The sequence below is a fragment of the Aythya marila genome (genome assembly GCF_965140915.1).
Source record: "Aythya marila genome assembly, chromosome: 13".
Lineage (NCBI taxonomy): Eukaryota > Metazoa > Chordata > Aves > Anseriformes > Anatidae > Aythya > Aythya marila.
The window spans coordinates 15,488,248-15,514,240 of record NC_139054.1 but is presented as its reverse complement, the minus strand read 5'-3'; the positions used below and the strand labels follow the sequence as shown (position 1 = coordinate 15,514,240).

The following is a 25,993-nucleotide window of genomic DNA, read 5'->3' as shown; positions in this document are numbered from 1 at the left end:
AATAAAACAGATGTATTTTACATGCATTGAATTCTGCTTTTATTTTTGCCCTCCTATGAGGAACTGCTCTTAGTGTTTCTGGTTGGCCAGTGAATGGGGAAAATGGTATGGAAAGAAGCCACTAGTAACAAACTCCACTTGCTTTCTTAGGATTTGTCAGAACTCAGACTTGGGCATGAATGACAGTGGTTGGTGAAAACAGAAGTAAACCAACATTAGCATGAAGGTTTAGCAAGAAGTGGTTAAGCTCTTGTATTAACCCAAGACCCGGTATGGCAGCGTGGAGTATTTTGGAAGTTGCCTAGCCAGAAAGAGTTGAGGGTGAGACCTAGGGCTGCAGTTTCCAGTCTCTCCCATTCTCTAGAAAAATTCTTAGAAACAATGTGGAAGCAACAATTCTGCATCCCAACAGGGACAGACAAGATACCAGTCTAGCTCAAACTAGAATGGCAGGCTGTAAACTGGTTGGGTGATTGCGAAGTCTGGCAAACAGAAGTCACTAAGAATAGCTGAGCATCCCACTGAGCTGTTCAGATAGCAAGCCAGGCACGGATTTTTAGGGCCAGAAGGAACCATTTGTCTGCGTAATCTGACTGCTCTGCAGGAGCTGTAAAGAGCACAGTAACTCACATTTTACTGAAGCAAACCTGCTGAGAAGGCTCAGTTTTGACTGAAGGATACTGCTGTACTATTTCATAGCTCATTCCCACAGTTAATCAATGTTATTTAAGATAAACCATGGCTTGTTTCTCTCACAGTTGAAGAGCTTACTTTCAGGAAAATGCGGGTTTGTCTCCATTAGATTCAAAAGCTTTTTAGTGGTAGCTGGTATGTTCTTCTTACATAGGCTCTTATCCTACGTGAAGCATTATATAATCATTACAGACTGAGCTGTTAAATTCTCTCAGTGTAAGACATTTTTTCTAAGCCAACAATTATTTTCTGAGGCTCTTCTAAGCAAACTCTTCAGGCTTTTTATATCCTTTCCAAAACACTGGCATTTTGCACTCTCAACAAAATGGGAAGATCCTTCAAGACTCCACCTGTGACCAGAGTGGAAGGAATTAGCCCATATGGTGCAGTGGAATAGTAAAGAAGGACTCAGGTGCTTTTGGCAGGGACAGAAAAGCCTAGAGTAGCATGATAGGACAGTTTTACCCCTCTTCCTTAAAACAGAGAGCTTATCCAATCACTCTTTTCTGTGTTATGTTTCCCCATTGCTACTCCTGCCAATCATTTTAAAGCTGCTGCTCACCTTCCACAACATTTAATAAAGGTGTAAAATTCTTCAAAGATATAAAGGACCAGCCAGTTTCGGGACAGTAGCTGCCAGGAGGAAGAGGGAATGTTTGCTTGGCATGAGAAGTCCACAGTTCTCTCGGTCCTTCAGCAATCCCCCAGAGAGGACCGTGCTGAGTATCCCAACCGCAGAAGAACGTTCGGTCTAAATCTGCATTCCTAAATCATTAGGAAGGAAGAACAAATCCATGGGAGACCTGACCTCATTACATCTTACATCTACATAGCTGCACAGTCTTCTCCTCTACTGCTGTTTCTGAAGGAAACCCAAAGCCTAAGATATTTATTACTTTACAGAAAGTAACCACTCCGAAGACCTCAAATCTTGTCTTTTACACAACGCAGGAGATCAGGAAAGGCAGAGAAGTTGCTTCTGTAAGTGGTAACATCTGAGAGTTATGAAGGATTTTCAGTTGAGTTAGTTAAGTTAGTTTTGACTAACTTATCAGATAGGCTAAAAAACTGTAGGATGCAATTACAACAGACAGAACTCCAGGGGGTAGCTGCAGAATGTGAATTAAGCTCAACCTTCAGAACCAAGCCACACAGACACACAGTTAGTAGCAACACTGTTTATTGGCATGTGGAAAACTGCTTGCAGTAATGGAGCAAAAGCAACACCAAATATGAAACATTAACAATATCTTGGTAGGTTCTCACACCCAAAAAAAGCGACAAACTAAAAATAATGAAGTTGGAGAAGAGTCACATTGCAACCAGTCGTTTACAACTGAATGGGAGAAAAAAAATCACAGCTACAGATCATTCAGCGTCAGAATCCGCAGGAACTCCTGTTGATCCACTTCCCCATCTCCATCCACATCTGCTTCATCGATCATCTCCTGTAGGATAGCAAAGATGTGGGAGACCAGATTAGGTGGGATCTGAGAGGGTGGAGAGTCCACTAGAGCCTGGTATTTGCCACTGATGTTACCACTGAAGGTCTCAGGTCTTCATGTTAATGTAATGCAAGACAGACTTCGTGCCCCTTGCAAAGCAACACGGCACAGTTCCCCAACCAGTAAGACATTCCCCTCCCTCCCCAGGTAAAAGGAATATGTCTGTAATTCACAAACCTGCAACTCTTCATCTGTGATGTCTTCTCCAACCTCAGTAGCCACCAGCTTGAGTTTCTCAAAGGAGATCTTGCCAGTGCCATCACAGTCAAACAGCTTGAAACCTTTCAGGATCTCCTTTTTTGAATATGGCTCTGCCTTAGCAAGGAAATGAAAATGTCATCAGGCAAGCATGACATCTTACTGCTCTACAATCCCCAATCAGACACTTTACACAGCAAACATTTAGAATCAAATCCAAGACAGCATTTTGGGGAAAAAAAGGGTAATAGAAGAGGGTTATTTATCACTGTTGCTTCACCTTTGATTTTTTTTTTTTTATATATATATATATTTTTCTGCTGGTGTTATTGTGTATTAAAGGAAAAGTTCCAAGAAAATTTGTCAGAACAGCATGGAGATTTGGCCTGGAATATCCCGACAAAGCTTTGTCAGGAAGAGAGGGATTAGCAGTGCTACTGGAAGAGGAAAGAGCTGCCAAGAATGACCCAATGACTACAGCTAGATTTTATTTAAAAAGCAAGCCATGCCTACGCTGGCTCTGACTGCCCTTAGTCACCTCACACACAGGCACTACACACAGAAGCCTGCAGTTAGGTGTGGGCTTTGACCGAACTCCAAAGCATTACTAGGGGGAAAATGTGGATCTTCACTTAGCTCTTAGCCCAAGCATACACACCCTGGCAACTATGATAGCATGGACACAGGAATGGCAACGCCTGCTGCGCTCCAGGCAGCCCCCAAAGCCTTGCAATGAAAACACAAGGATGAGAGAGGCAGAACCAGGCACGCTGGTGCTCTTGGAGAACAGCCTCAACATGCAGCCAGGCATTAGAGGATACCAAGGGTCTGAGCCACAGGTATCCCAGGTGGGTGATGCAGTTTAGGGGATGTGAAGCAAAAGGCTGGTATCGAACAGCAGCTCTGAGGACAATCCATAAGCAGGAGGTGCTGACAACATCAATGGGCATTGAGGAATGATTTTTCTACAGATGGCAAAATTTTCATGTTCATCCAAGGTGCGGCATTTGCTCCCCGCTGTCTTGATTTTAAGAAGATCAAGAACTGTGTGACTATAAATGCAGATGGAAATCCCACGTGCAGAGGTTTAAGGAAGGGAAAATGGGGGCTGCACCAATTCACGTTGCGCTCGTCTCTGCTGTGGTTTGAACACTAACAGCAGGACTCCTTCCTGGAGGTTTCTGGGCCCTTCGGTTCTGCAGAGAAAACCCCTGGCGCTGTGCGTGTCCCAGCACTCAAGGCTGGGGAGGAGCCGTGTGCTGAAATCTCTACCTGAAGTGGCCGATCTGCGCCCTCTACAGTTGGCAGAAAAAGGCAGGAGGGGTAAAGACAACTCACCCCGGGGCAGGTACCTAAAAGAGTTCAGCTGAGACTCCTGATGCTCCCCTGCAGGGAGCCAGAGTTACCCAATCTACTGCGAGTACCTGCAGTGTAAAGTTAGGCAAGAGGAATTTCAGTCTTTGCGACCAGCTGGGCTCACACACCATTTTCTGAGCCATCACCTGCAGAAATGACTCAAAGTTTATCTTCCCTGACCCTTCCTCATCAACTTGAGAGATAATTTTCCTCATCTCCTCTTTCCTCAGTTCACAGCCCAGGGCCCTCAGGGTTATCTGCCAAAAGAGAAAACAGGCCCATGTCTGTGTGCAAATCAAACAGAAACAAAGAGGGAAAGATGTCTGAAACAAGCAACATGCAAATTGAGGGGAAAACAAAACAAAACAGAACTTTTTGCCACGTTGGAAATCATATGCACAGATAACCGTACAAACAGCTTGTCACTGTGTAGACATCAGAGTAGAGCTCCCCCAGGTCTTCTGACTTTGCAGTGAACCCGGGCCCATGGCAACAGGCTACACATGTCGTCCATGAGGCTATCCTTAATAACTTACCCAATTAAGAAATTTCAACCCCCCCAGACCAGTTCCAGATACTCTCTTTTGCCCTTATAGTGCAATTTATTAACCCAAACGCGTGTTTATCAAGCCAAGCAGATAAAGGAGTTGCTCAAATCAGCCTACTGAAAATAACCCTGCTTGGAATGTGAAGGTTATCTCAACTCTTCCAGATTCAGGTTGTGACTTTTCGAGGCACAGCCTCTGGTAGCAATTCCTGCTTGCTGCATGCACACCCTCCACCACTTCCATCAGTCCATTTTTGCTCCCCTGCCACTAAGCCCTGCATTCCCCTCCACCCCAACAGTGCCAGGAAATTAATATATACTTACTTACATATGAATATATATATTTTTTTGTATTATGGTTATTTTCACCTGGAACACTTTTCCCATGGGATTCCCCCTCCGCTTCCACAGTTTGCTCTGACAACTGTGCATAGGGCAGAAACAAAGAAGCAACAAAAAGAAGTGGGCAGGACCTGTGCTAACTAACCCAGCTCTCAGCACCTCTGCGCAGACACGAGCTGGGGCAACTCCCTTCTCCACGTGAGAGGGAAGGAGCTGTGCGCAAGGTATGTGAGGGGCAGAGCAGGAGAGGGGCGTGCAGAGCACAGAGCGAGCCATTCATCCACTGTTGTGTCCCTAGGGAAGGGTGTTCTGTAGCTGTCTAATGTCAGAACTACGGGGTTGTGGAAAATTAGCAGGGAAGAGCTGCAGGCGAGGGCCAAGGAGAAGGAAGGCTTCAGTCCCTCCTAAGAATACCTGGCTAAAATGTTGGCACAACGCTTACTTCACTGTTGGCTGTGTGACAAGCCCGAGCTCCAGCAGCAAGGTCTGAGAGCACAGTAAGCGGTCCAAAAGCAATAGGTGGCAAACACTAATTGCTCTGTAACAGCTCCACAACAGGTGGAGCTTGTAAATGATTAGCCCTGTTTGCAACATCTCTGTTTACCGCCTGTCATTTCTATTTGACTACCATAATTCAGGTTCCAAGTGCAAGCTCAGTCACAAAGCGAGCGTGTTATTCCTCCCGGCCAGAGGGGACCCGAGCTGCGGGATCAGGGTTGCTCAGGCTGCAAACACATCCCTGAGAGCAGCAGACCCAACACCCTTCAGCTACACAAGATGTTTGGTGTCCCTTGTTAGAGGGCAGGGGGTGTTGGGCTGTCAAGAGAGCTTTACTTGTGTGTCCCATGGCAAATTGATGTTCCTTCCTGACTTGGTGGGGAAGAAAAGACAAGGTCAGGCACACACAAACCCTCACTGCTTTGGACTGAGTTCAGTCAGCAGCTGACAGGCTCTGCAGCCTGCTATGAACTCCCGCTGCAGGCACAGTATGAGCACAGCAATCATTATTTTCCCTTTGTGATACGGGTTATAAGGCTCGGGGCAGTGGCACCGTGGCGAGGAGCTGCCAGCCAGCCCTGCCCGCGCCCTGTCTCCCCCAGCCCCTTGCCTTCAGGTCCCCGACATCCATCTGCCCCGAGCCGTCCGCGTCAAACAAGTCAAAGGCCTCCCGCAGCTGCAGCCGCTGCTGGTCACTGAGGGGGAACGAGGTGCGGGGGGCAGCCCCGCTCCCTGCTGCTGCCTCCCCGGGCGCCATGGAGGGACCCCAAGACCCCTGAGGGGCTTCTGAGGCTGACCCCTGCCCAGCGCCATGGCAACCGTGCTTCTTGAGGACAGGCGCTGCTTGGTTCTCGAGATTTGTTTTATTTAAAGCCCTGTTTGTTCCCCAGGTTTACTCCCACAAACACCCAAACCCGTCCCCATTACTGTCCTGCGCATAAAATTCAGGTGTAGTGAGGCCTTCAAAACACCACTGCCACTATCCTGCCTGGGGAGCTGAAGCTTTAGGGCAAGGCAAGTGCAAATGGTGACAGAAAATGACCCACATCTGCTTTTTTGGAGGAGAAGTGTTAGAGCCCAACCCTCAGCAATGAGCTCTATATTAGGTTAGGTACAAGAAACGAGTTTCAGATGAGGAGGCAGGTTTCTGCTTTCAGGATTTAACAAAACCATAAATTGTTGCAGCAGCAACAGAAGGTCACTGAGAGATTGAGGTAAATTGGGTAAAGGACTGGAAAATGCACAGAAAGCAGCATCAGCCTTGCTGATAGACTGACCTCGGCTGATAAATTAGATTATCAGAGTTTTTGATGTCCCACTTATCATTGACGTTTTCCTGGGTATGTTTTGTTCTTCACCACACGGGGGCAGACGAGACAGCAAGAATCCCCCTCCCTTTGTCCAATTCCCACATGCCAGTATAAACTTTTTTTTTTTTTTTTTTTAAAAGACAAATAAAGGCCAAAAAGGAAATCGACATGATAGAAGCCAAATTCAATTATCATTTATTTTCATGCTGAGTTCAGCCTTAATTTTTTTTCCCCCCTAAATTTACGAACTGTGGAGGTAAGCTGAATGTTCAGCACTTGGAAAAGGGCAGATGCTGACTGAAAAGCAAAGGAATAAATTGGATTTTGAGTCAGAAAGATGTTCACATTTCTACAGAGGAAGAATCCATCCTTCCCTTGTCTGAGAGTGAGGATGAAGGGCACCAGAGAATTTACTGGTATCTTTAACAAACAGAAGTAAAAGGGCATGGGAGCTTTGTTTTCTTCCAACACCAGGCAGAAGCCATCCTTTAATTATGCTCTTACCTTAGATGCCTCTTCAAAGACAGAACAGAGCGTAGTTTGTCTCTGTAGCAAAGCGTTTAGTAACTAGGGCCCTTTTTGAAGAGTAAGAAGTTGAAACTCTTTGAGTACCTTGAAGAATCATTTTGTTATTTGTCCATACATCAGAGCAAATGTTGTACCAGTGAAGTTGTGTTTTTGTATATTTCTTTCCACAACTCTGATGGCTTAAAATAAGACACTTTATTTTAAGTACAATCTTATATTTGCAGCCACTGAATATTCCTGTAAACATACAGATCATCAGCATTGGCAACATTCCTCTTTTGCAAAAACTTTTTTTTTAAATATGTGAACTGAATAGCAGTAAGTTAAGTTGCAGCAGTCTATTTACTTACTTTTTCAGTTTAAAGGGCATTCTAAAAAAGGGGGAGGGAATAATCACCATAAGTAAAAAAAAGCTGATCCCCATAAATATGTCATATAAAGAGCTCACTGTAACTGGGCCTAAACCAAGACATTAAACCAGAAACTTCAACTGCTGCAAACTACAGCTTTACACTTTCTGGTTTCGAGTCTTCTCTGTACCAAATAAATAATTTGACACATGGTTGTTAGATATGGAACTGAATACTATCACTGAAAAATGTGATTTGTGTATCCAGAATGAACAGTGTAAACATGTTAGGAGCAAAAGCAAGCAACTATGTTGCAACATGTAAACAGATTAGCAGTTGGTAACTGTTCACAAATACAAATTTAAGACCATCCGCTTAAAAGAAAGTATTGACCCAACTTTTCTGGTCTCTTAAAAAAAAAATAAAATAAAAGGCTGGAAAAAAAAAAAATGAGGCACCTACCAAACACATACGCACATGTGCAAAAAGAAATAAAATTCAGTTTCAGTAAAGGCTGGTCTTCTTCATGATCCGCAAGAATTCTTGCTCGTTCACTTCCCCATCCCCATCTCTATCAGCTTCATCAATCATTTCCTGAAATATATTTGTATTCTGAAATTAGATGCAAATTATAGTAGGATCACAATTATTAGGTTAATTCAGAGTTAAAGCCATTCTTAGTAAATAGTATTGGAAAGGACAGTGTTAGTTCAGTGTCAGACCTCACATGCTACAAAGTATTTTTTAAACTAGACAACGTTTTCATACATAAATTTATATTTATATATAAATATGTAGAGTTATGCTGTGTTAAAGGAGCTATGCTGGAAGAAACCAAATGCTCAGAGCAGAGTCGTTCCTTTTATACCACCTCAACTCCATAAAAGTGGAATTCTCCTGACACTGACAGTTACTGTGAAACAATTTAAGGAACCACATGTGCTTAACCTATCTTTGGCCTCAGAATCTATTCCCCAATCCCAAATTGACAGAAGATTTTCAATTTCTTTCAAGAAAGAAACAGCTTAAACTACCCATGATAGCTTAAGAGTAAAGATCCCATGGGACTCTACAGGACAGGCCTAAAACTGAAAGACTGTTGCCTTGACCTAAAAACTTCCTGACCCCGAAATGGCTTCCTTCCCACTGAGACAGAATCCCATTCCCTATTCTCACTAGCTCTGGTGCCTAGCAAACCAGAGAGACGCTTGAGCGTCTTCCAAACAGGAGGACTAGGCTATGACCATTCGCCTAAATTTTAAATTAATGCAAACATGAAACAAAGTACTACAGAAACATTCTGACTGCCTTCATATTCAACAGACAAAACATAATCTGGACCTTTAAATGTTCCACAAAGGCTGGCAGCGAGTGTTTGTGTATTATATGGTTTCATACACCAGGTACAAACCTGCAGCTCTTCATCTGTGAGATTTTCGCCTAGCTCTTTGGCTACACGTTTGAGGTTTTTGAAGGAGATTTTGCCAGTTTCATCATCATCAAAGAGTTTGAAAGCTTTGAGAATCTCCTCTTTGGAATCTTTTTCAGCCTTAGAGAAGGAAGCATAAGTTTAAAGAAAAAAAGGACTGTTTATGTTGTACATAATACCCAAAATAAAGATGGCAGTTATAAAATACAAGCATTAGAAAGACTGAAAAACTCTTTTAAGAGTAAGTTTAAAGAAGCCCAGCAGTACACATTCAAATGCTGAAGGTAGACAGAGACAACAACGCTGCCTGAACCTCAGGGCTTCAGGAAGTTTTTTTCCTCTATCCAGCTGTCCTTGGGATTTCAGTATCAGGATAAACCTCTGCTAAATATTTGTTTTTACTCAATATTTTCTAGGATTTTTAAAAGCAAAGGTTTCATCTGTAAATATCTGTCATGTGCATAATGCATCAACACTCCGGACAGCTTTCTGCAGGCTGTCGTTCATCTGAAAGCTTTGGTTTCACAATTTTTCTCTTTTGACACACACACACACAAAACTGATTGTTAAAGAAACCTTAATGACACCTTTCTTTCAACCTTACCTTAAAAATGAGACAGGGCATTTTCTGTCTTAGAATTGCAAGTTTTACATATCTAGTTGTTAAGATTAAGGGAGTACTTCCATCTTTCACTCAAACCAAAAGGAGATGAAAGAGACTCAACCATTTTCAGAATTGCTTCAGCTTTGTTTTTTAACATTTTCATACCATTTTCTGCGTCATCACCGCCAAGAAATCATTGAAACTGATTTTTCCGGTTCCTTCCTTATCGATATCTGATATCATTTTCTTGATCTCTTCTTTTTTAGGTTCAAACCCTAGTGCTCTCATGGCTACCTGTATGGACAAAAGAAGTTATAAATCATACAAAACTATAAGCAAAACCCCAGGAAACAAAAGTTAACCTTTATGCCATGCTATATTAAAACATTAATTTGGCGTCTCAAAGAGAACAGCGAGGTCAAGGAACGGTCTTCAAGCAATGTTTTTTTTTACAGGCAAAGGTGCACCAAGATGCAGAGAACAGGCAGGCAAACAGTCATATTCTGGAGTCACTCCTTCAATTAATTCCTAAATTTCCTAAACACATTTTAACCACCATATCCACCACTCCCAAATCACAACTGACAAGAACATGGATAACTCTTGGGAGAAAAGATTTCTCTCAGAAAGTCTGGATTCTTTCTGAAAGACTTAGCATACCCATTTTAGTATATACTGCTTTCATTCCTACGATGGGCATTCAGAGAATAAAAGGGTTCCACGTTCATTAATATACGGAAGGAAAATAAAAACAAAACATGAACTGTCATGTAGTGATATGGACCCTATGACTGTGATGCAGCGCTGTGGACAGCAATTTCTAATGCTACTGGAGACCTGAATATTATTCCTTTCCTGCCAAGTGAATTGCTACTTAAACTCTCTTTGCAATAAGAAACATGACAGAGAATAAAAGCAATAAAAAAAAAGCTCACATCAGACTCTTGTAAGCAAGATGGCTAAGTGTAAGACCTAGAAAGAACACGCTTCAAGACAAGTGACTCCATGAAAGAAGTTTCTATCATACTTGCAGCTCTACTGAACTGTTAACGAACTTTAACCTGACAGCACAAAGATGGAAATTCTTAAGCTTATAGACCACAGGAAAATTAAAATAGTTATTTTTTTCATTTTAGTGACCAAGACTTATGTTAATGAATGTTAAAGGAAACACAATTCAGACAGTTTGCATGACTTCAGAAAACAATCCTATGAGCAGCACGCCAAGGATGCCTTCGCTTCCACATGTGTATACACGCCTACGAGTTTGCTTCTTCCTCCTTTTATAAAGGGACAGGTGTCAACTTAGAAATCATTTCTGCTCCTCCCAGTGGTCTGTAGCAACATGAGCATCCAGCTGGCAAAGAGAAAGGGCCAACTCTGAAAACAGAAGAACCCCTCGTTTATTGATTACTGTTCTTCCCAAAGGACAGCGTGGAGAGAGACTGACATTTTTCAGTGACAAATAAAATTGAGAAAATATGCAACTTTGGTGCATTGCATATCTTGGGTAACCTAAATCACAAAACATGCAATTCTTGAGAGCACACAGAAGGGGGAAAACCTCACATTTTAAATACGTACAAACCTTTTGGCTATTTTACTAGCAGAGAAGGCGCAGCAAATAGAGAACTGCCAGCGTGTTTTGGTCCTAGAGACAGCAGGGAAGATCTATAGCTCACCACCAACGTGCCTATTGACAGGGAAACGTTACCCTGGAGAAAAAACAGAGCCTTGCTTCCTCTTTAGGGTCCCTCAGGCGTTTGTGCCGCCCTCAACTCCCAGCCCGCGCGGGGCCGCGCTGCCAGCAGCCGGGTTTACCTTCAGCTCCTTGACGTCTATGCTCCCGGCGCCGTCCGCGTCGAAGAGGTCGAAGGCCTCGCGCACCTCCTGCCTCTGCTCCTCCGTCAGCTCCAGCTTGGGGCTCGCCTTCTTCCGCTGGGCCGCGGCCGCCAGCGGCGGCTTCTTGAAGCCGGAGGCCTTGGAGAAGGGACACGAGAGCAGGGGGGGAGCGTCAGGAGGGCTCCGCACCGCAACGAGCGCCCCCAGGGCCCCCTCAGCCGCCCCCCAGGGCCCCCCTCACCATCCCGGCGGCCGCTGCCTCCGGGCGGCTCCGGCCCTGACAGGCCTTCTGTCCAATGCCGCCCCTCCCCATTGGCTAGCGCCGCCACGCCGCTGCCATGGCAACCGCCGTCGCCATTGGTGGAGAGCGCGGCGCGGGAAGCGCTCGGTTTGCGGCTATTGGTTAGAGCTTGCTTGGAGGCGGGTCCAAGAGGGAGAAGGGCGGGGAGGGGCCTCGTCTCCTTCCGTTCACGCGATTGGCTGGAGGGGGGAGGGCGGGACCAATCAGCGAGGGGCAGCCGGCTGGCGCGATGCTCGGGCCAGGGCGGGCGCGAGGGGAGGGGGCGAGAGGCGGTGGGTGGGCGGGGCCTGCGGGGAGCGCCCACGGTGATTGGCTGGGAGGGGCAGGGGGCGGGGCCGGGCCGGCGCTGAGGGGAGAGCGGAGGTGAGGGGCCGGGGGGGGCGGCTTGGGGTAGGGGAGGGGGCTTCAGGGTGGGCCTTTGGGGGTGAGGGAGGGGCATTAGGGTGAAGAGGGGGCTTTTGGGGTAAGGGAGGGGGGCCATGGGGTGAGGGAGGGGCCTTCAGGATAGGCGAGGGGGCCCTTAGGGTGAGGGAAGGGCGCTATAGGATGGGAGGGGGGCCTTTGGGGCGAGGGAGGGGGGCATTAGGGTGAAGAGGGGGATTTTGGGGTGAGGGAGAGGGGCCTTGGGGTGAAGAGAAGACTTTTGGGGCGGGGGAGGGAGTCTTGGGGTGAGGGAGGGGTACTTAGGATGAAGGAATGGGCCTTAGGGTGAGGGAGGGGCGCTGTAGGATGGGAGTGGAGCCTTTGGGATGAGGGAGGGGCTTTTGGGGTGAGTGAGAGGGGCCTTGGGGTGAGGAGGGGGCTTTTGGGGTGAGGGAGAGGCTTTTGGGATGAGGGAGGGGGGCATTAGGGTGAAGAGGGGGCTTTTGGGGTAAGGGAGGGGGCTTTTGGGGCGGGGGAGGGAGTATTGGGGTGAGGGAGGGGCTTTCAGGATAGGCGAGGGGGCTTTAGGATGAGGGAAGGGTGCTATAGGATGGGAGGGGGGCCTTTGGGGGCGAGGGAGGGGGTCGTTAGGGTGAAGAGGGGACTTTTGGGGTAGGGGAGGGAGTCTTAGGATGAAGGAGTGGGCCTTTGGGGTGAGGGAGGGGCCTTCAGGATAGGTGAGGGGGCCCTTAGGGTGAGGGAGGGGGCCTTAGGATGGGGGGGGGGGCTTGGGGTGAGGGAGGGGGCGAGGACTTTAGGATGGGCAAGGGGTCTTCAGGATGGGGTCCTCAAGATGAGGGGGGGATCCTTGGGAAAGGGGGAATTAAGGGTTAGGGTGGTTCAGGGTGTGTGGGGGAACTGGAGCCGGGGCAGGGCAAGGTGTTGCTCTGGGGGGTGGTAAGGGGGCTGTGGGGGTAGGGGAGGGGGCAGCAGCAGGGCAGGAGGCCTCGTGTCTGGTTGGCAAAGCCAGCTGGGTGTTCCTGGCCAGACAGGCACCAATCCAGCTTTGTTTTTTTTTTCTTGTTGCCTCCAAAGGGCTTCTCAGAAAGTAAAAAAAGAGCAGTAAGCAGCAGCTTTGGGGGCGAGTTGAACATACCTGTTTTCTTGCAAGGTACGTGCTCACGGGTGTGATTCCGTGGTCGTTTTACAGCAGCCTCGGTGTAGCTGTGCCTGGGTCGCATCCAGCTGCGTTGGCGCCTGTTTGTGAGGTGAGATGGGTCAGGGAGTGCTCCGTGTGGAAACCAGCCCAGGTGGAACATAATTAATTTGAGGCTCACCACGATTTTGAGGTTCATCGTTATTTTCTCATCACTGTTCTCATAATTTTGAGGTTCACCCACCTCAGTGCGTGATGTTGGAGGCAGTGGGAATGACTGACTGGGAATCAGGAGACTCGAATTGGCCTCTAAAGCAACAGGTTTTGTGCTGGTCAATTAAAGTGGCTGTAAGACCACTAGAAATCTTTGTGTGCAGCTTGTTTTTCTCATGGAAGCAGATCTAAATAGGCATATTGTCATCTTCTGCCTTTCTGTTACACTTCACACAGCAGGACCACAACAGAGATGTGGGTTTTTTTTGCTATTAGTGTAAAAATTTTAATGAAACTTGTGCCATCAACAGCTTGTGATGTGAAAACCTGGAAAATCTCAGCACTGTCTTCCCTCTCTGCTGGTCTGGCATTTCTTCCTCACGGTGTCTGCTGTTTTGGTACAGGCGGGTGTGGCACTTCGGTTCTGTTTTGTTATTCCTAGCACCCTCAGGCAGCACTATTTTTGAGGAGACGGCTGCCAAAACAACAGAATTGCCTTTGTGTTTCTGGAGTAGGTATGCTCAGATACTCAGCAAGTTCATGAAGCTAACGCTAGCCAAAATAAAGTGGCACCGAAACAAAATGGTGCCTTTGTTATCAGAGCTGTTTTATTAGAATTGTGCCTTTCAGGAAGCTGTTTGATGGCCGTGTTAGTCTTGTGCTGCTTAGCATGTTCAGCTGGGCTGGGAGAATTAGTTCGCTGATGTTTTTCATGTTTCTGCTTTGCATCTCGATTCTCAATTGTAATTTGCATTTTCAGTGGCTTCACACCTCAATTTTTGTCACTAGAAATCTGTTTTAAAAAGAAGTTGTTCGTGTTAATGGCATGCCTAAGTAATATGAGTGTTATACTGTGAATAAAACATTTTCTTTTTTTTTTTTTTTTTCTGTAGGAATTAGATTAATATCAAGTCATCAGAGAGATGGCCGCACGCCTCAGATCGGTGAGTAGAGGGCTTCAGCCTTGCTGTATGAAGATTGGTCTGATGGAAACATGTTTTCATAGATACGTATTCTCTAAGCATCCTTGGAAGAAATGAGGCTGGTTGTGTGTTAACACCTGCATCCAAAGATAGTGCTGCTGGAAAAGGGGCATCTCTGCTGCCATTCCAACTCCAGAGAGACCTGATGATGCTCCAGCCCTGAAAAATACCGGGGGCTTTGTCAGTGCCGCTGAATCAATTGGTGTCTGCAGATCTGCTTACACCAGGATCATTCCTGTGTGCCTTAAAATGTCATTCCATGTTGGCATGCAAATAAGGGCCCAGCTGGGCTTGCTGAGATCTGCTAGACCATAGTAACTTCTTCCTAGCGTTATTGTATTGAATGCAGGAAGCTTTAATACGGAAAGAATAATGTTTTGCTTAGCTTAGGAAGTTATTTGGCCATTTATCTTGGGAGTACAGCTTGCTAAGCTGATCTGTTACATTACCTGTTGTTGTTTATTATAGGGAAATTTCTGCTTTCTGGTCTATTTTCTCTCTTTTTTTTTTCTTTTTTTTTTTTTTTTTCCGGCTTCTGTAAGTAAATCTCAGATATTTCGGAAAAAACAAAAATCTAGCATAACATTAGAGAGCATGAGCAGGCTGTTTTGGCCGCACAGCACTAAATAGTAATTCCTCTCCTGAAGTTGAGGTGATCTCACGTAGCCTGGATTTCTGTCAGCCTTTTAGAAAGGGCCCAGGAGTCCAGGAGCATTACTGTGAGCTGCAGTCACACTGATTCTGGACACTGGGTTGGTTCATTTAGTATTTTGCAAAGAGGTGTGTGTACTTTAGGTTATAAACAGGCACTAAAGGTTATTTAAATAAATCTTTCAGTCAGTGATTCGAATACTGACCTTTACTTGGGTGAGTGGGGAAACTAATGCAGAAAAACCCCGGCTGCATCAACTGCAGTGGGAGAAAGTGAGGCTGCCACTTCCAGTCAGACAGAGGGCGTCATTCTGCTGCTGCTTAAAACTTCAGCTCGGTGCTGTGTGCAGTTGTGGTGCTTGCATCTTATGAAGAATGTCCTGGGGTGAGACAGGGCACAGACAAAGGCCGATAAAAATACCAATGAACTGGAGCAACTGCCTGCTGAGGAGAAGCTCAAAGGGCTCAACCCCTCGGTGGGGAAAGGAGACTGCAGAGGGGGTGGATGTGACTGAATTTACAAAATCAGGAAGCCGATGAGTAAAGCAAATGTAGACCTGTTGCAGGGGGGAGATGCAAGGAGAACAAACTGCAGAGAGTCCTTGGACTAACACATTTTTTCTATACTGTGTTCTGCAACTATCAAAAGCAGAATCCAGGACCAGACAGGCCATTGGTCCATCCCAGAAGAACTTTTATTCATTTATTTAAAGGTTCTAATCAGGCTGGGCTTTGCACGCACTATTCCAAGTAGCTGGCTGTGCCCTGCTGTAGTTGCTGAATTTCACTGAACTTTCCTCGTTTCTGCTGTGGATAACTGATGCTTTGAATCTTCGTTTAGGGATGTAGCCCCTGGAAATTTCCAAACAATTGTTGTCTTTGTGCAGTTTCACTGGGTTAAAATTCTCTGCAGCTCAACAGAATAACTGCAGAGGTGGGTTTTTGTGTAGCAACAATAAGGAGCAAATGTATTTCCAGCCAGGACGGAGCAGTCTTTGTACAAAAACTTCCTCCGACTCACCGCTTGCATGTTCTTTGGTGGTGGTGAGGTTTCCACACTCATTGCAGTTAGACCAGTGACCAAACCAGAATCTGTTAATTAGTGACTCTAGCCATTGAATTATAAAGCATTTAAAAAAAGAAATGAAAAACTAATGACTAATTAGGTAGGATAAGCTTTGCCTTTACCTGATTGCTTTCTTGGCTTGGAGGAGCCAAAGTTTCATGTGCTGGGAAAATGGCTTTGTCCTTGCTAGCTGTGATGGGTCTTGTAGTTTGTGTTATCTGTGCCACGTGGCTGTAGAGAGCTCTGTCTGGTTTATATCAGGGCAGAGTTTGTCAGAGCTGGTCCTCTTCTTCCCTCCCAGGTGAGCCACTTGGTTACGTGACAGAGTCCTGCCAAAATAGGAACCAGCAAGCAAGCTGTGTGGACCACTGGGGCCACTGGCATGCCTGAACTTCAGGTTGCTGCGGTGGCACAGACATGTTGGAAAGTGATATCTGCGTTTAGATTCCCCCAATCAAATCAACGACTGACTTGAACAATCAGAGCTGTGCAAAATTGCAGCCCGTTAAGATCTTAGGAAGTCCAATCCCAGTTTAGTTGCGCTGTTTGCTGCTGCGTGGCTGCTTTCTTGTAACACTTGTTTTCTCACTGTCTTTGCAGGCTGGTAAAAAGTGTACAGTGATCGGCGGCTGTGGATTCTTAGGCCAGCACATGGTGGAGAAGCTCCTGGACAAGGGTTACTCGGTCAACGTGTTTGATATCGAGAAGAGATTTGAGAATGACAGGGTGCAGTTTTTCCTGGGAGACCTTTGTGACAAAGAGGTACAGACTAACAACAGTAACCTGCGTAGGTGGGAAGGATGCCTGTATAAACTAACGTCCAGGCAAACAGCTAACTGAGCTGTTTTTGAAGCACTTAAATGCCTGAAGGTGTTGTACAGGCTGTAAAAGGGTGCGTAGATGTGAGGTGCCTCCTTGCCTTTCCCGTTGAAGTCAGTGGCCTAAACGGTTTTTTGGGGAAGTGTCATCCGGAACACTTAAAGAAATAGCTGGTGACTGCTTGAAGCTGCAGGGAACAGAACTCGTTTCTGATTTGTGATTTGCATTGCTGTTAGCTCAGCTGTAGAGCCTGATTACAGTCACTGTTGGTAATTAGCTAGGAGAGCAGCTATGTGCAACCTCAGCCACATGAGCACCACAGGATGCATTATTCCTCACAGTTAAGACACAAAGACCTCTCACCTTGACAAGGTTATGCATATGAACCCTGGCAAAAGCATTTGTATGCAACGTGAGATGTTTCCCCACCAGTATAAAGTGTCGAATCTCAGAGCTTTATGACAGTCGTCTCCAGGGCAGGCAGTGCCATGGGATGCTGTGAAACCTGCTGTGTGTGGAGTTCTCTAACTCCCCAGGTAATTCTGAGTCTCATATCTGCACTGGAGACTATTACGGGTAGCTGGGTCTAGATAGCCTTCAGCTCTCAGAAAATTCCCAGGTTCTTTTGGGGGTAAATCAAAGCTAACGTAGTGCTCTTTTGCCTAGCAAGGAGAGGACACAGAAGACCCTACAGGCTAATCCTATTCCAGCTGCTCACCTTTATGGAAGGAACGTGACTTGAAATTTAGAAGTTTGGTTTTCATGAGCTTAAGACCTGCGCTTTATTTCCTGAGTAATCCCTGTTGCTGCTGTTTCATTGCTGTCTTGCACAACGTGTCTTCTTGTAGGCCTTGCTCCCAGCTTTACAAGGCGTTTCTGTGGCATTTCATTGTGCGTCGCCAGCACCTTCAAGTGACAACAAGGAGCTGTTTTATAAGGTGAATTTTATGGGAACCAAAACAGTCATTGAAGCCTGCAAAGAAGCTGGAGTGCAGGTAAGGATGGAAGAGCTTGGGGAGCATATAAGATGTGAATGTGAATTGGTGATTTCTGAGCTACGGACCAGTTTGAGTCTGGAAGAAAGGCTTTTTTAATCTCAGTGTGTCAATTTTATTCACTCTTACTAAATTATCAAGCACAATGCCTGTGAAGATCCCTTACTTACTCTGGGCAGAGATGTGATACTTCCAAGACACCTTGCATGTTGTCCATGTACAAATACAGACCCGGCAACGTTTAGAATTAAATGCTGTATAGGACTCCCAGCCCACAGGTATTTGTTGTTGTTGTTTTGCCTTCCCTCTCCCCAGTCGTAAAACGTTTTAGGAAATGGGCTGTGCAGTGTTCATCTTCAGGCTTAGTCTAGGTTCTGACAGAGCAAGAAGCAAGTTTTGTTAGAACTTGTTGGATCCGGCTATGTTTTAAAAAGTAGATCTCATTCACAACCACATTTCCTATTGCCCAAGTGATCACTGGCTTCCTGTTTTGAATCCACGAGGGCATATTTTTTTATCCAACAAAAATATCCAGGATAAGAATTCTTTGTTGTTGTAATCTGGCATGGTACTGTTATCAAAAAGATAAGCAGATATCTTAAACATTCATTGTATGTTAAGTGCTAGAATGTGCTAAGCCTGGTGGGTGCTCCAATTTCCTTGGAGATGTTTTCACATTGACTGGTTGTCCTGGAAGTTTGTTGTCCTTAAGGTAGCAATAAATGATGTTAGAAAATTCCTACTCTCTTAATTAACTCTTAACTGCAGTTTCAGATCATCTTCTGTTAACCCATGTTATTCCAGACACAGTTTATTCTATGTAGAAACAGCCGATTAAACATTATTATTGTCTTTACTTAGTCTTTGTAAATAATGATCCTTTTTTTCTGAGGCTTTAAACAGCTGTTTTCTTTCTCATCCATTGCAGAAACTGGTGTTAACTAGCAGTGCCAGTGTTGTTTTTGAGGGTACAGACATTAAAAATGGAACAGAAGACCTCCCTTATGCAAAAAAACCTATTGACTATTACACGGAGACAAAGATCCTACAGGAAAAGGTATCTGTCACAAAATGGTTAACACTTTTCCATGCTTAAAAATGCCTTTCTAAAAGTAGGGCGTGCCCTGGGGGACATCAACAAACTTCAAGACTGAGCAGATCTCTGTTCTCCAGACTCTTTGTTTCTTTAAAAAGAAGTCTCACCCATAGTGGTGGAGAAAGTCTGTGCAAATTGATGCACACTTAGCAACGTTGGCCAGAGTTTTCGGATAGTACTGGAACAGGAAAATTCCCTTGTTTTACACAGAACCTCTGGACTTTGATGTTTTTTTCAGCATGGAGACTAGGGAGCTGTGGAAATGTGTTCATTTATCCTGTTAGGAGAAGTGTGGCAGGTGGCCATGCATTCTTCTACCTGAGCGTACAGGGGATGCTTTCCTAGCAGCCCTGCAGCAGCCCAAATTCTGAAGCAGGCAGTTCTGTCCTCCTTGGCTGGTTAAACTCTAAGCCATGTATTCATTTAATAAAAGTGAATAAATAAAGCTGTGACAAATTACCTGGAAAGCTGAGTGAAATAGGGTGCTACACTGGGAGGGAGGGGAGCTAGTTCTGGAGAAAGAATAAAAGAACTGACAGAGATAATATAGATAATAAGTCCCCTTCTTAGCTGATCCATCTCGGCTTTGAGATAAGCTGGGGGAGACTTTTTTGCTTTCTCTGCTCCCATTGGAAAGCTTTCCTTCCACGTTTACCTGATTTGCAGCCTGAAGGTACTAGTGGTAGTGGGCATGCATTTCAGCTGGGGTTGTGAAAAAGGTACTGGGGAAGCAGATGATGAGGTGGAGATTTGAACCATGTTAAGGGAGCACGACAACCAAAAAATGTGTTGTAAATTAATGTTGTTGGCCATATACTGAAAATTTTCTTCTTAGTGTTTAAAAATTCCCCCTTACATCTTAATGTCCACTGCTCTGAAATTCTACAGATCACCAGTATCTCTTCTGTTTCAGGTTGTTGATGCTGCAGTATTTGTGGCATAAGCATGCTATGCTAGTGTTTAAAATCAAAGCAAACAAATGTATCAAGTTTTTTGTTGTTGTTGTTGTTTGTTTGTTTGTTTGTTTTTTTTTAATGGTTTGCATTTCAGTTGTGGAAAGAACTTAGGCTTTTTATACAAGAATTCAGATTTGCTTCCAAATTGAAGCTGTGTCCTGTTACGTACAGTATTAGCCTTTAAGAATTTTTCTCATGTTCTCTGAAAAGAGCTCAAAAAACATCTGTTCATTCACAAGCATAACCACTGTACTACAAAGTGGACTAGCAGAGTGGAAGCTTGTGAGCAACAATCGAGTCAATATGCTTGTAATTATATCTGCTTTGGGTGAAGCAGTGAAAGTATTCAGTGTTTGTTTGCGTGTGGTGTTCTTGAGTCTTTACTAGAAAAGACAGCAGATTTTTTTTATTAAAAATAATAGTAAAAAAAAAAAAAATCAGTTGAACATGTTGTTTAGAAACTCCCAGTAGAATTAAAACTTCTTCAAAGGTGCCTTGTTAAATCTGCTTTGCACATGGTGTTCCTAGGAAAAAGGGACCAAACCCTTTCTGAACGTGGTCAAGAAAGCCCATGATGGAAGTCTTCCATTAAATGATGAGAGATTGAATTGCTCAGTTTCCTTCCTTTTTCCTCCCACGCATCCTGAAGCTCCTCTGGTCTCTGTGGTATTAAATGACAAAGAGCTCCTTCCCTTTGCCTGTCAATCCACTTAGTGTTCACTAATGAAAACAGATTTGTTTCTTTTTCTCATTAAAGAGAAGAAGGGAAAAGAGGAAGGATCATTTGGTAGGATGAGTAGTAATTCTTCCACTGATGTCTTCCCAAAGAGATGAGGGAATGCTTCCTTGCTCTGGTGCTGCAGCTGGGGTATGTTACTAAACCATATTTTTCTTCCTAACCTCTCATTTTTTTTCTTCCTCCCCTTACAGGAAGTACTGAGTGCAAATGACCCTGACAACAATTTCTTCACTCTTGCTATTCGCCCCCATGGGATATTTGGTCCTAGAGACCCTCAGCTCGTTCCCATCCTCATCCAAGCAGCTAAGAGTGGCAAAATGAAGTTCATAATCGGGTGAGCAAGGCTGAGTCACTTTATAGCTTGTTAAACCTGAAACCCTTTTGGAAGGGGATGATGTTAAATCAGGAGTGGTGATGTGGCTTTCAGTTATCTTCTGATGTAAAAATAGGATAATTCATGGTAATAGTAAGGCTGTGGGGATCCTTGTACTGAGGTGTTCAGCATCGGAGAGGAAGGCAGGATTTAACCTTCTGCGCTGGCAGTCTCTTCTTGGGAACTGCAGTGTCATTCTGGAGAGGGAAAAAGTTTCTGTAACTTTTTGCTTGTAATCCAGTAGTCTTCTTTCATAGCCCTTTTGTTAGAGACTCACACACTGAGGTGAACAAGCATTCTTCATGCAAAAGCTTATCAGTAGGGAAAGCAGACGTAACTTGAGCTGGCTTTTCACAGTCTAAAGAATTCATTTTTTAATCAAAGAACTCAGATAATTTGCTGTAAACTAATGTATACTACTGGTATTTGAGGGTCTTGCAATTAAAAAGCGTGTTTGACAGTGTTCTGATACTCATGACAATAAGATCAAAGATGTTTGCATTGTTGTTAAGTCTCGCACTTTCCAGTGGACCACTGAAATGTTAGAGCAAGAAATAGTTCAAGCTGCTACTAAGAAATCTTTTAAACTTTTATTATCATCTTGAAAATAAATGTGCTCTTTAATTTATAATGGGTTTTTATTGCATGCAGGAAGCTGTTGTGTGTGTACCTGTGTGAATGAATACGTGCTTAGGGTAGGGAAAAGAAAGGGACTAGGGCTGGGTTTATATGGTTCTTATTCTTCCTTATGGTTTACTTCTAGATTGACCTCCCAGGTAGGTTGGCTGCTCACAGATTAGAATAAACTCAAGCTTTCTACTTTGTATAAGTCTTCACTTTCTAGCTCAAACATGCTTTCCTTGTTTCGGTTCTCCTGCTGCTATAAAGTCCTGCTTATCCCTATCAAGAAAGCACACAGCCATTTATCTGTGAAAGTTGAAAATGAAAATTATTAATTCCCAGAACGTTGGATTGCAGCAATGTTTTTATACCAAAATGAGTGTGCGGATGGCTTTGTACCAAACAATTTGTGTGATTTAGATGGACTCTTGAAAGTGGCGTGCGGCTCTATCTTTGGTATCTGTGTAGAAATAGATTTAACACAGTGGGCTGAATCTGTTTCAGCTGGGACTGAAGTTGGCTTATTGAGTAAGTTAAAATTTCATGAGCCAAGAAATTCATAATTGAAAGCTTGTCCTTAAGTGACTTTCTGTGTGCTGGTTGCCACTGTGTGCCTATCTGTCCTGCTTCCATAGATTGCTGGTGGCCCTGAGACCTGTAGGATCTCAGTGGGTTTAAATAGGGTACAATTACAGGAATATAAACTTCCTGAGGGTCTTTTCAAGAGCTGAGCAGTAACAGCTTTTCCTCTGTGTCAAGATAAGATGCGGTGACTTTGTATCTGTCAGAGTAACAAACAGCCTGAAGTTACGGCACAGCACGGGGAGAAGAGGATTCTTAAACTGTATTATGTGAAATATCCTTCCTTCTGCCACAAGCAGATTTTTTTGCCCAGATTACCTTTGGACATAACTCTCTTTCCTTTCATCTGTGCAGGGATGGAAAGAACTTGGTAGACTTCACTTATGTGGAAAACGTGGTCCATGGACATATCCTTGCTGCTGAGCGCCTTCAGAAGGACTCTCCCTTGTGTGGGAAGGTAAGGAGGGAACCGGGAAGGGGGGTGGGTGTCCCCCAGCTCAACTCCATCTGCCTGCCTTGCTTGGTTATGTGTTTTTGCTCTGTAGTTCACGTTGATGTGTCTGTGCTGAAAAATCCATCTCGGATGAGTGGAGCTAGCTCACACAAATGGGTCATTTTTTCCTGTCTGTGGCTGTAATGAGTCGTTGCCCATCTGACGACCGTTCTGTGCAACAGTGTGGGGCAAAATGCATGCGAATACTTTTAACTTCATTCTGCAAAACATCTTGTGGAAGGAAGTCCGGGCGGAGTTGCGGGCAGAAGAAACAGTTAGGTAGCTTTTACAGCAGAGCTCTGAGCAGCAGGATTTCTTTACAGACTTCCATGGCACCACCATGCTCTGGGCATGCTTTTATATGTTTTCATTGTGTTGTGTCATTCAGTTTGACCCTTGGTGAGTAAAGTAACCTGTCAGAAGTCGCTGGCTTTCTTAGTAAAGGGGATAACCGCTTCTCAGACAGAGGAGGTTGGTGGAAGGCAGTTTCTCATGGAAACGCCTTTGCAGTCAAGTCAGAGGTGTCAGTCTCCTGGGCGTGAACGTGAGCTGAGCTGGCCATCAAAGAGACAAATATGTGAATGGCACAGTTTTCATCTGGCTTTTTGTCTTCTCTTTCAGGCATTTCATATCACAAATGACGAACCAATTCCCTTCTGGGCATTCATGTCCCGTATCTTGACTGGCTTGAACTACGATGCACCCAAGTACTATATTCCCTACGGGCTGGCGTATTACTTGGCCCTGTTCTTGGCTCTTGTGCTGTGGCTGCTCAGTCCCCTGGTCACCATCAAGCCCACTTTTACCCCTATGCGGGTAGCACTGGCTGGGACCTTTCACTACTACAGCTGTGAACGGGCCAAACGAGACATGGGCTACAAGCCAGTGGTGAGCTTGGATGAAGCGATAGACAGGACCCTCCAGAGCTACCCCCACCTACGCCGGGCTAAGGCCTGAGAAGTCCTGGATGGATTTTATTTCTACCTGACTTTCCTAATTGCTTTGAGATTTTAACGTGAACGCTGAAGCAGATTTCACTAATTGTCTGGATGCGGGAGTTTTCCCAAAGTCCCTCCTCCTCCTCCTCGCCATTATCAAGACAGACTTCTCTGGGTTGAAAAACACTTCACGTAGTAGCTGTGCTAACAGTTCTTTCCTTTGATGTGACTTGTTGTTCTGAAACAGCTGCTGAACTCTGTGGACTGTGAATAAACACCCTGCTGTGCCCATTTTAGTCCCAGCCCAGCACATCAGCATTCCTTCGTCTTCTCTCTCCACCCTTGTCCTCTGTTTTGTTGCTCTGGTGATAACAGCCGCCTCTTACAGCCGCAGATCAGTTGATGAAATACTGCTCACAACTGATTTCTCTTTGGGGTTTGGCTTTTTCTATACAAAAGCAATGAAAAAGAGGCCTTCATCAAGGAGGAGCTCTGCCACCATTTATTTTTTTTAAAACTGTTGAAACTGACTTTATTGTTCTGGGACTTTCTTGGATCTTCCTGTGATTGGTGGGTTGCTTTGGCCTCTTATGGAGTAATTGGAAGGAAATCTGAGAAAAGGCATGCCAGGCTCCTCCTTGTAAGGAAGCATGTGCCTTTATTTCTGCAGGAGCTTCATTCTATTTAAAAATATATAAATAAAACAAGAAGAGATGACTTCCTAACTTCGTGTTCCATCTTTGAAAGGGCAGATCCTATTCTGAGCAGCTCAGCATAAACAGATTTTTAATCATTCCCTTTGTGGGGGGAGAAATCTTTGCTGTGGCTTGTTGTCAGCCAGCACATATTTTGCCATAGCTCGCTCGCTTCCCGTAGGAATGACATTGGTTTGGAAGATCTGCTGCACAAGGCTGTCATCTTGTCTGACATTGTTTGTCAGACGTGATAATGGTCACTGTGTTGCATTGACCACTCAGTACATGAAAAGCTCTTACACAAGAAAATGGCTAAAATACCAAATTGTTTAGTTGCCACTTAAATTAAGTCTACTTTACCCCATAATCTTGCTAAGTGCTCCAGTTTCATTTTGTCTTTTTTAAATGAGGGCTTAGGTTGGGGTGGAACTTCCCTCTGTGGCCAGTTCCTTGCTTTCCAGCAATGATGGATGTTTCATATTTCTTGATGCTTCAAATTTCAGAAGTATGAGAAGTGCCTCGCTGTGCATTCATCATTGTGCCCAGCTCAGTGAGCCTGGATCTCATCTGGGAGCTCAGTGAGCTGCTAGAATCCCATAGGAATGAAGGAGTTTTTAAAACTTCTGGGTATATTGTGGAGTTTTATGTTGGATTTTTTTTTTTTTTTTAAATTTATTCCAGGAAGCTATTTTTCTTTAACAGCTAGATAGTTTCACCAACATTTGCCTTGCCTGATCTTGAAGTGGTTGTGGATCCAGTGGTTGGGTCACTTCACACGACTCATGTTTGCACTCATCAGACACCTTGGCTGTTCTTTGTTTTGTTTTGTCACATTTTGTTTTTCCCAGCCTGTAGGGTTAAATATGTAAAGCTCAACTTCTAGAGTGCAATCTGCTTGTGTCACCTCACATCCCGTTTCAGTAGGAGACAAATACTGCTCCCAAATAGCTGGGCTGTGTTTCCTTCCATGTGATGCACCGATGTGCTGCCACGAATTCCCTGGTAATGGGAAGACCCTTTCTTTCCTCACTGGTTGGTGATATGAGCCCCATCCACATCTCTACAGTTTGTGACTTATAAAAAGAACTTCTGGTGAACTTGGTGGTGAAACCATGCCTGGCTGATAGGGATGGCTTTGTTCCCAATCTCACCTGCTGGATGGAGTGAGGAAGGACGAGGGAAGTTTTCATGCTCCACTCTGGAGCTGGCCCCGCTTCCAGTTCTCGTGATGCAGTCAACTGAGGCTAAACTTGTAAATTGCTCCTGGAGGAGTGGCCTTGTGGAAACAGGCAATTCAGATGCACCTCTGCTAGGTGCAGTAGAGGTAGCCAATAAACACAAACTGGTAAGTACAAAAAGCCACGAGGGAGAAAGCATTCTAGCTCAGATGCATTGCTGGTACACAAAAGGTGGGTACTGCTCTTAGGACTCATGGTACAGCACGGCAGGGAACTTCAGCTCCTCGTGAAGTAGGGATTACTGCTCTTCTAGAGGTGGTGAGAGGATCGTGGTGAGGTGAAAGGAGCAAGTTCAACGATTATTTTTCCAAAATAAATCGGTAAGAGCACGTTTTGGCCTCTAGATGGCGTTTCCCAGCCAGGTCTGCCTTGCTGCTGCTTCAAACGTTCTCCAAAATGCTGTCTCTCAGAACTTGGACACCGCTCAGGTGGAGAGAGTTACTCACCTCCTTGCGTTTTGTGAAGGTACGTCCAGAAGCTGCTACAGAAACAAGAGGCACTGGAAGTTCAGGT

The 25,993-nt window shown here is 44.8% G+C and overlaps 3 protein-coding genes across 5 annotated transcripts; 1 reads left to right on the top strand and 2 right to left on the bottom strand.

The window, feature by feature from the left end:
- Nucleotides 1–1,865: 1,865 nt before the first annotated feature.
- On the bottom strand, nt 1,866–4,512 carry LOC309883067 (centrin-1-like). Its single transcript, XM_082770767.1, has 3 exons — nt 3,881–4,512; nt 2,376–2,513; nt 1,866–2,141 (listed from the first exon to the last, which is right to left on the bottom strand). Exons 1-3 carry the CDS (start codon nt 3,965–3,967, stop codon nt 2,055–2,057), a joined length of 312 nt encoding a protein of 103 aa, XP_082626893.1. The 5' UTR covers nt 3,968–4,512; the 3' UTR covers nt 1,866–2,054.
- On the bottom strand, nt 2,426–11,498 carry LOC309883066 (centrin-2). Of its 2 annotated transcripts, XM_082770766.1 has the most exons (6): nt 11,444–11,498; nt 11,182–11,340; nt 9,526–9,654; nt 8,739–8,876; nt 7,790–7,921; nt 2,426–2,509 (listed from the first exon to the last, which is right to left on the bottom strand). In XM_082770766.1, the coding sequence occupies exons 1-5, from the start codon at nt 11,444–11,446 to the stop codon at nt 7,832–7,834; spliced, it is 519 nt and encodes a 172-aa protein (XP_082626892.1). In that variant the 5' UTR covers nt 11,447–11,498; the 3' UTR covers nt 2,426–2,509; nt 7,790–7,831. The 2 variants fall into 2 exon arrangements, with proteins under 2 accessions (XP_082626892.1, XP_082626891.1); XM_082770765.1 differs by lacking the exon at nt 2,426–2,509 and having other exon boundaries at nt 7,691–7,921.
- Nucleotides 11,499–12,934: 1,436 nt separating this feature from the next.
- NSDHL (NAD(P) dependent 3-beta-hydroxysteroid dehydrogenase NSDHL) lies at nt 12,935–24,231 on the top strand. 2 transcript variants are annotated; one of them, XM_082770763.1, is made up of 8 exons: nt 12,935–13,037; nt 14,129–14,179; nt 16,536–16,697; nt 17,603–17,749; nt 18,678–18,806; nt 20,732–20,874; nt 22,471–22,573; nt 23,231–24,231. In XM_082770763.1, exons 2-8 carry the CDS (start codon nt 14,159–14,161, stop codon nt 23,564–23,566), a joined length of 1,041 nt encoding a protein of 346 aa, XP_082626889.1. In that variant the 5' UTR covers nt 12,935–13,037; nt 14,129–14,158; the 3' UTR covers nt 23,567–24,231. The 2 variants fall into 2 exon arrangements, with proteins under 2 accessions (XP_082626889.1, XP_082626890.1); XM_082770764.1 differs by lacking the exon at nt 12,935–13,037 and adding an exon at nt 13,062–13,134.
- The last annotated feature ends 1,762 nt before the right edge of the window (nt 24,232–25,993 follow it).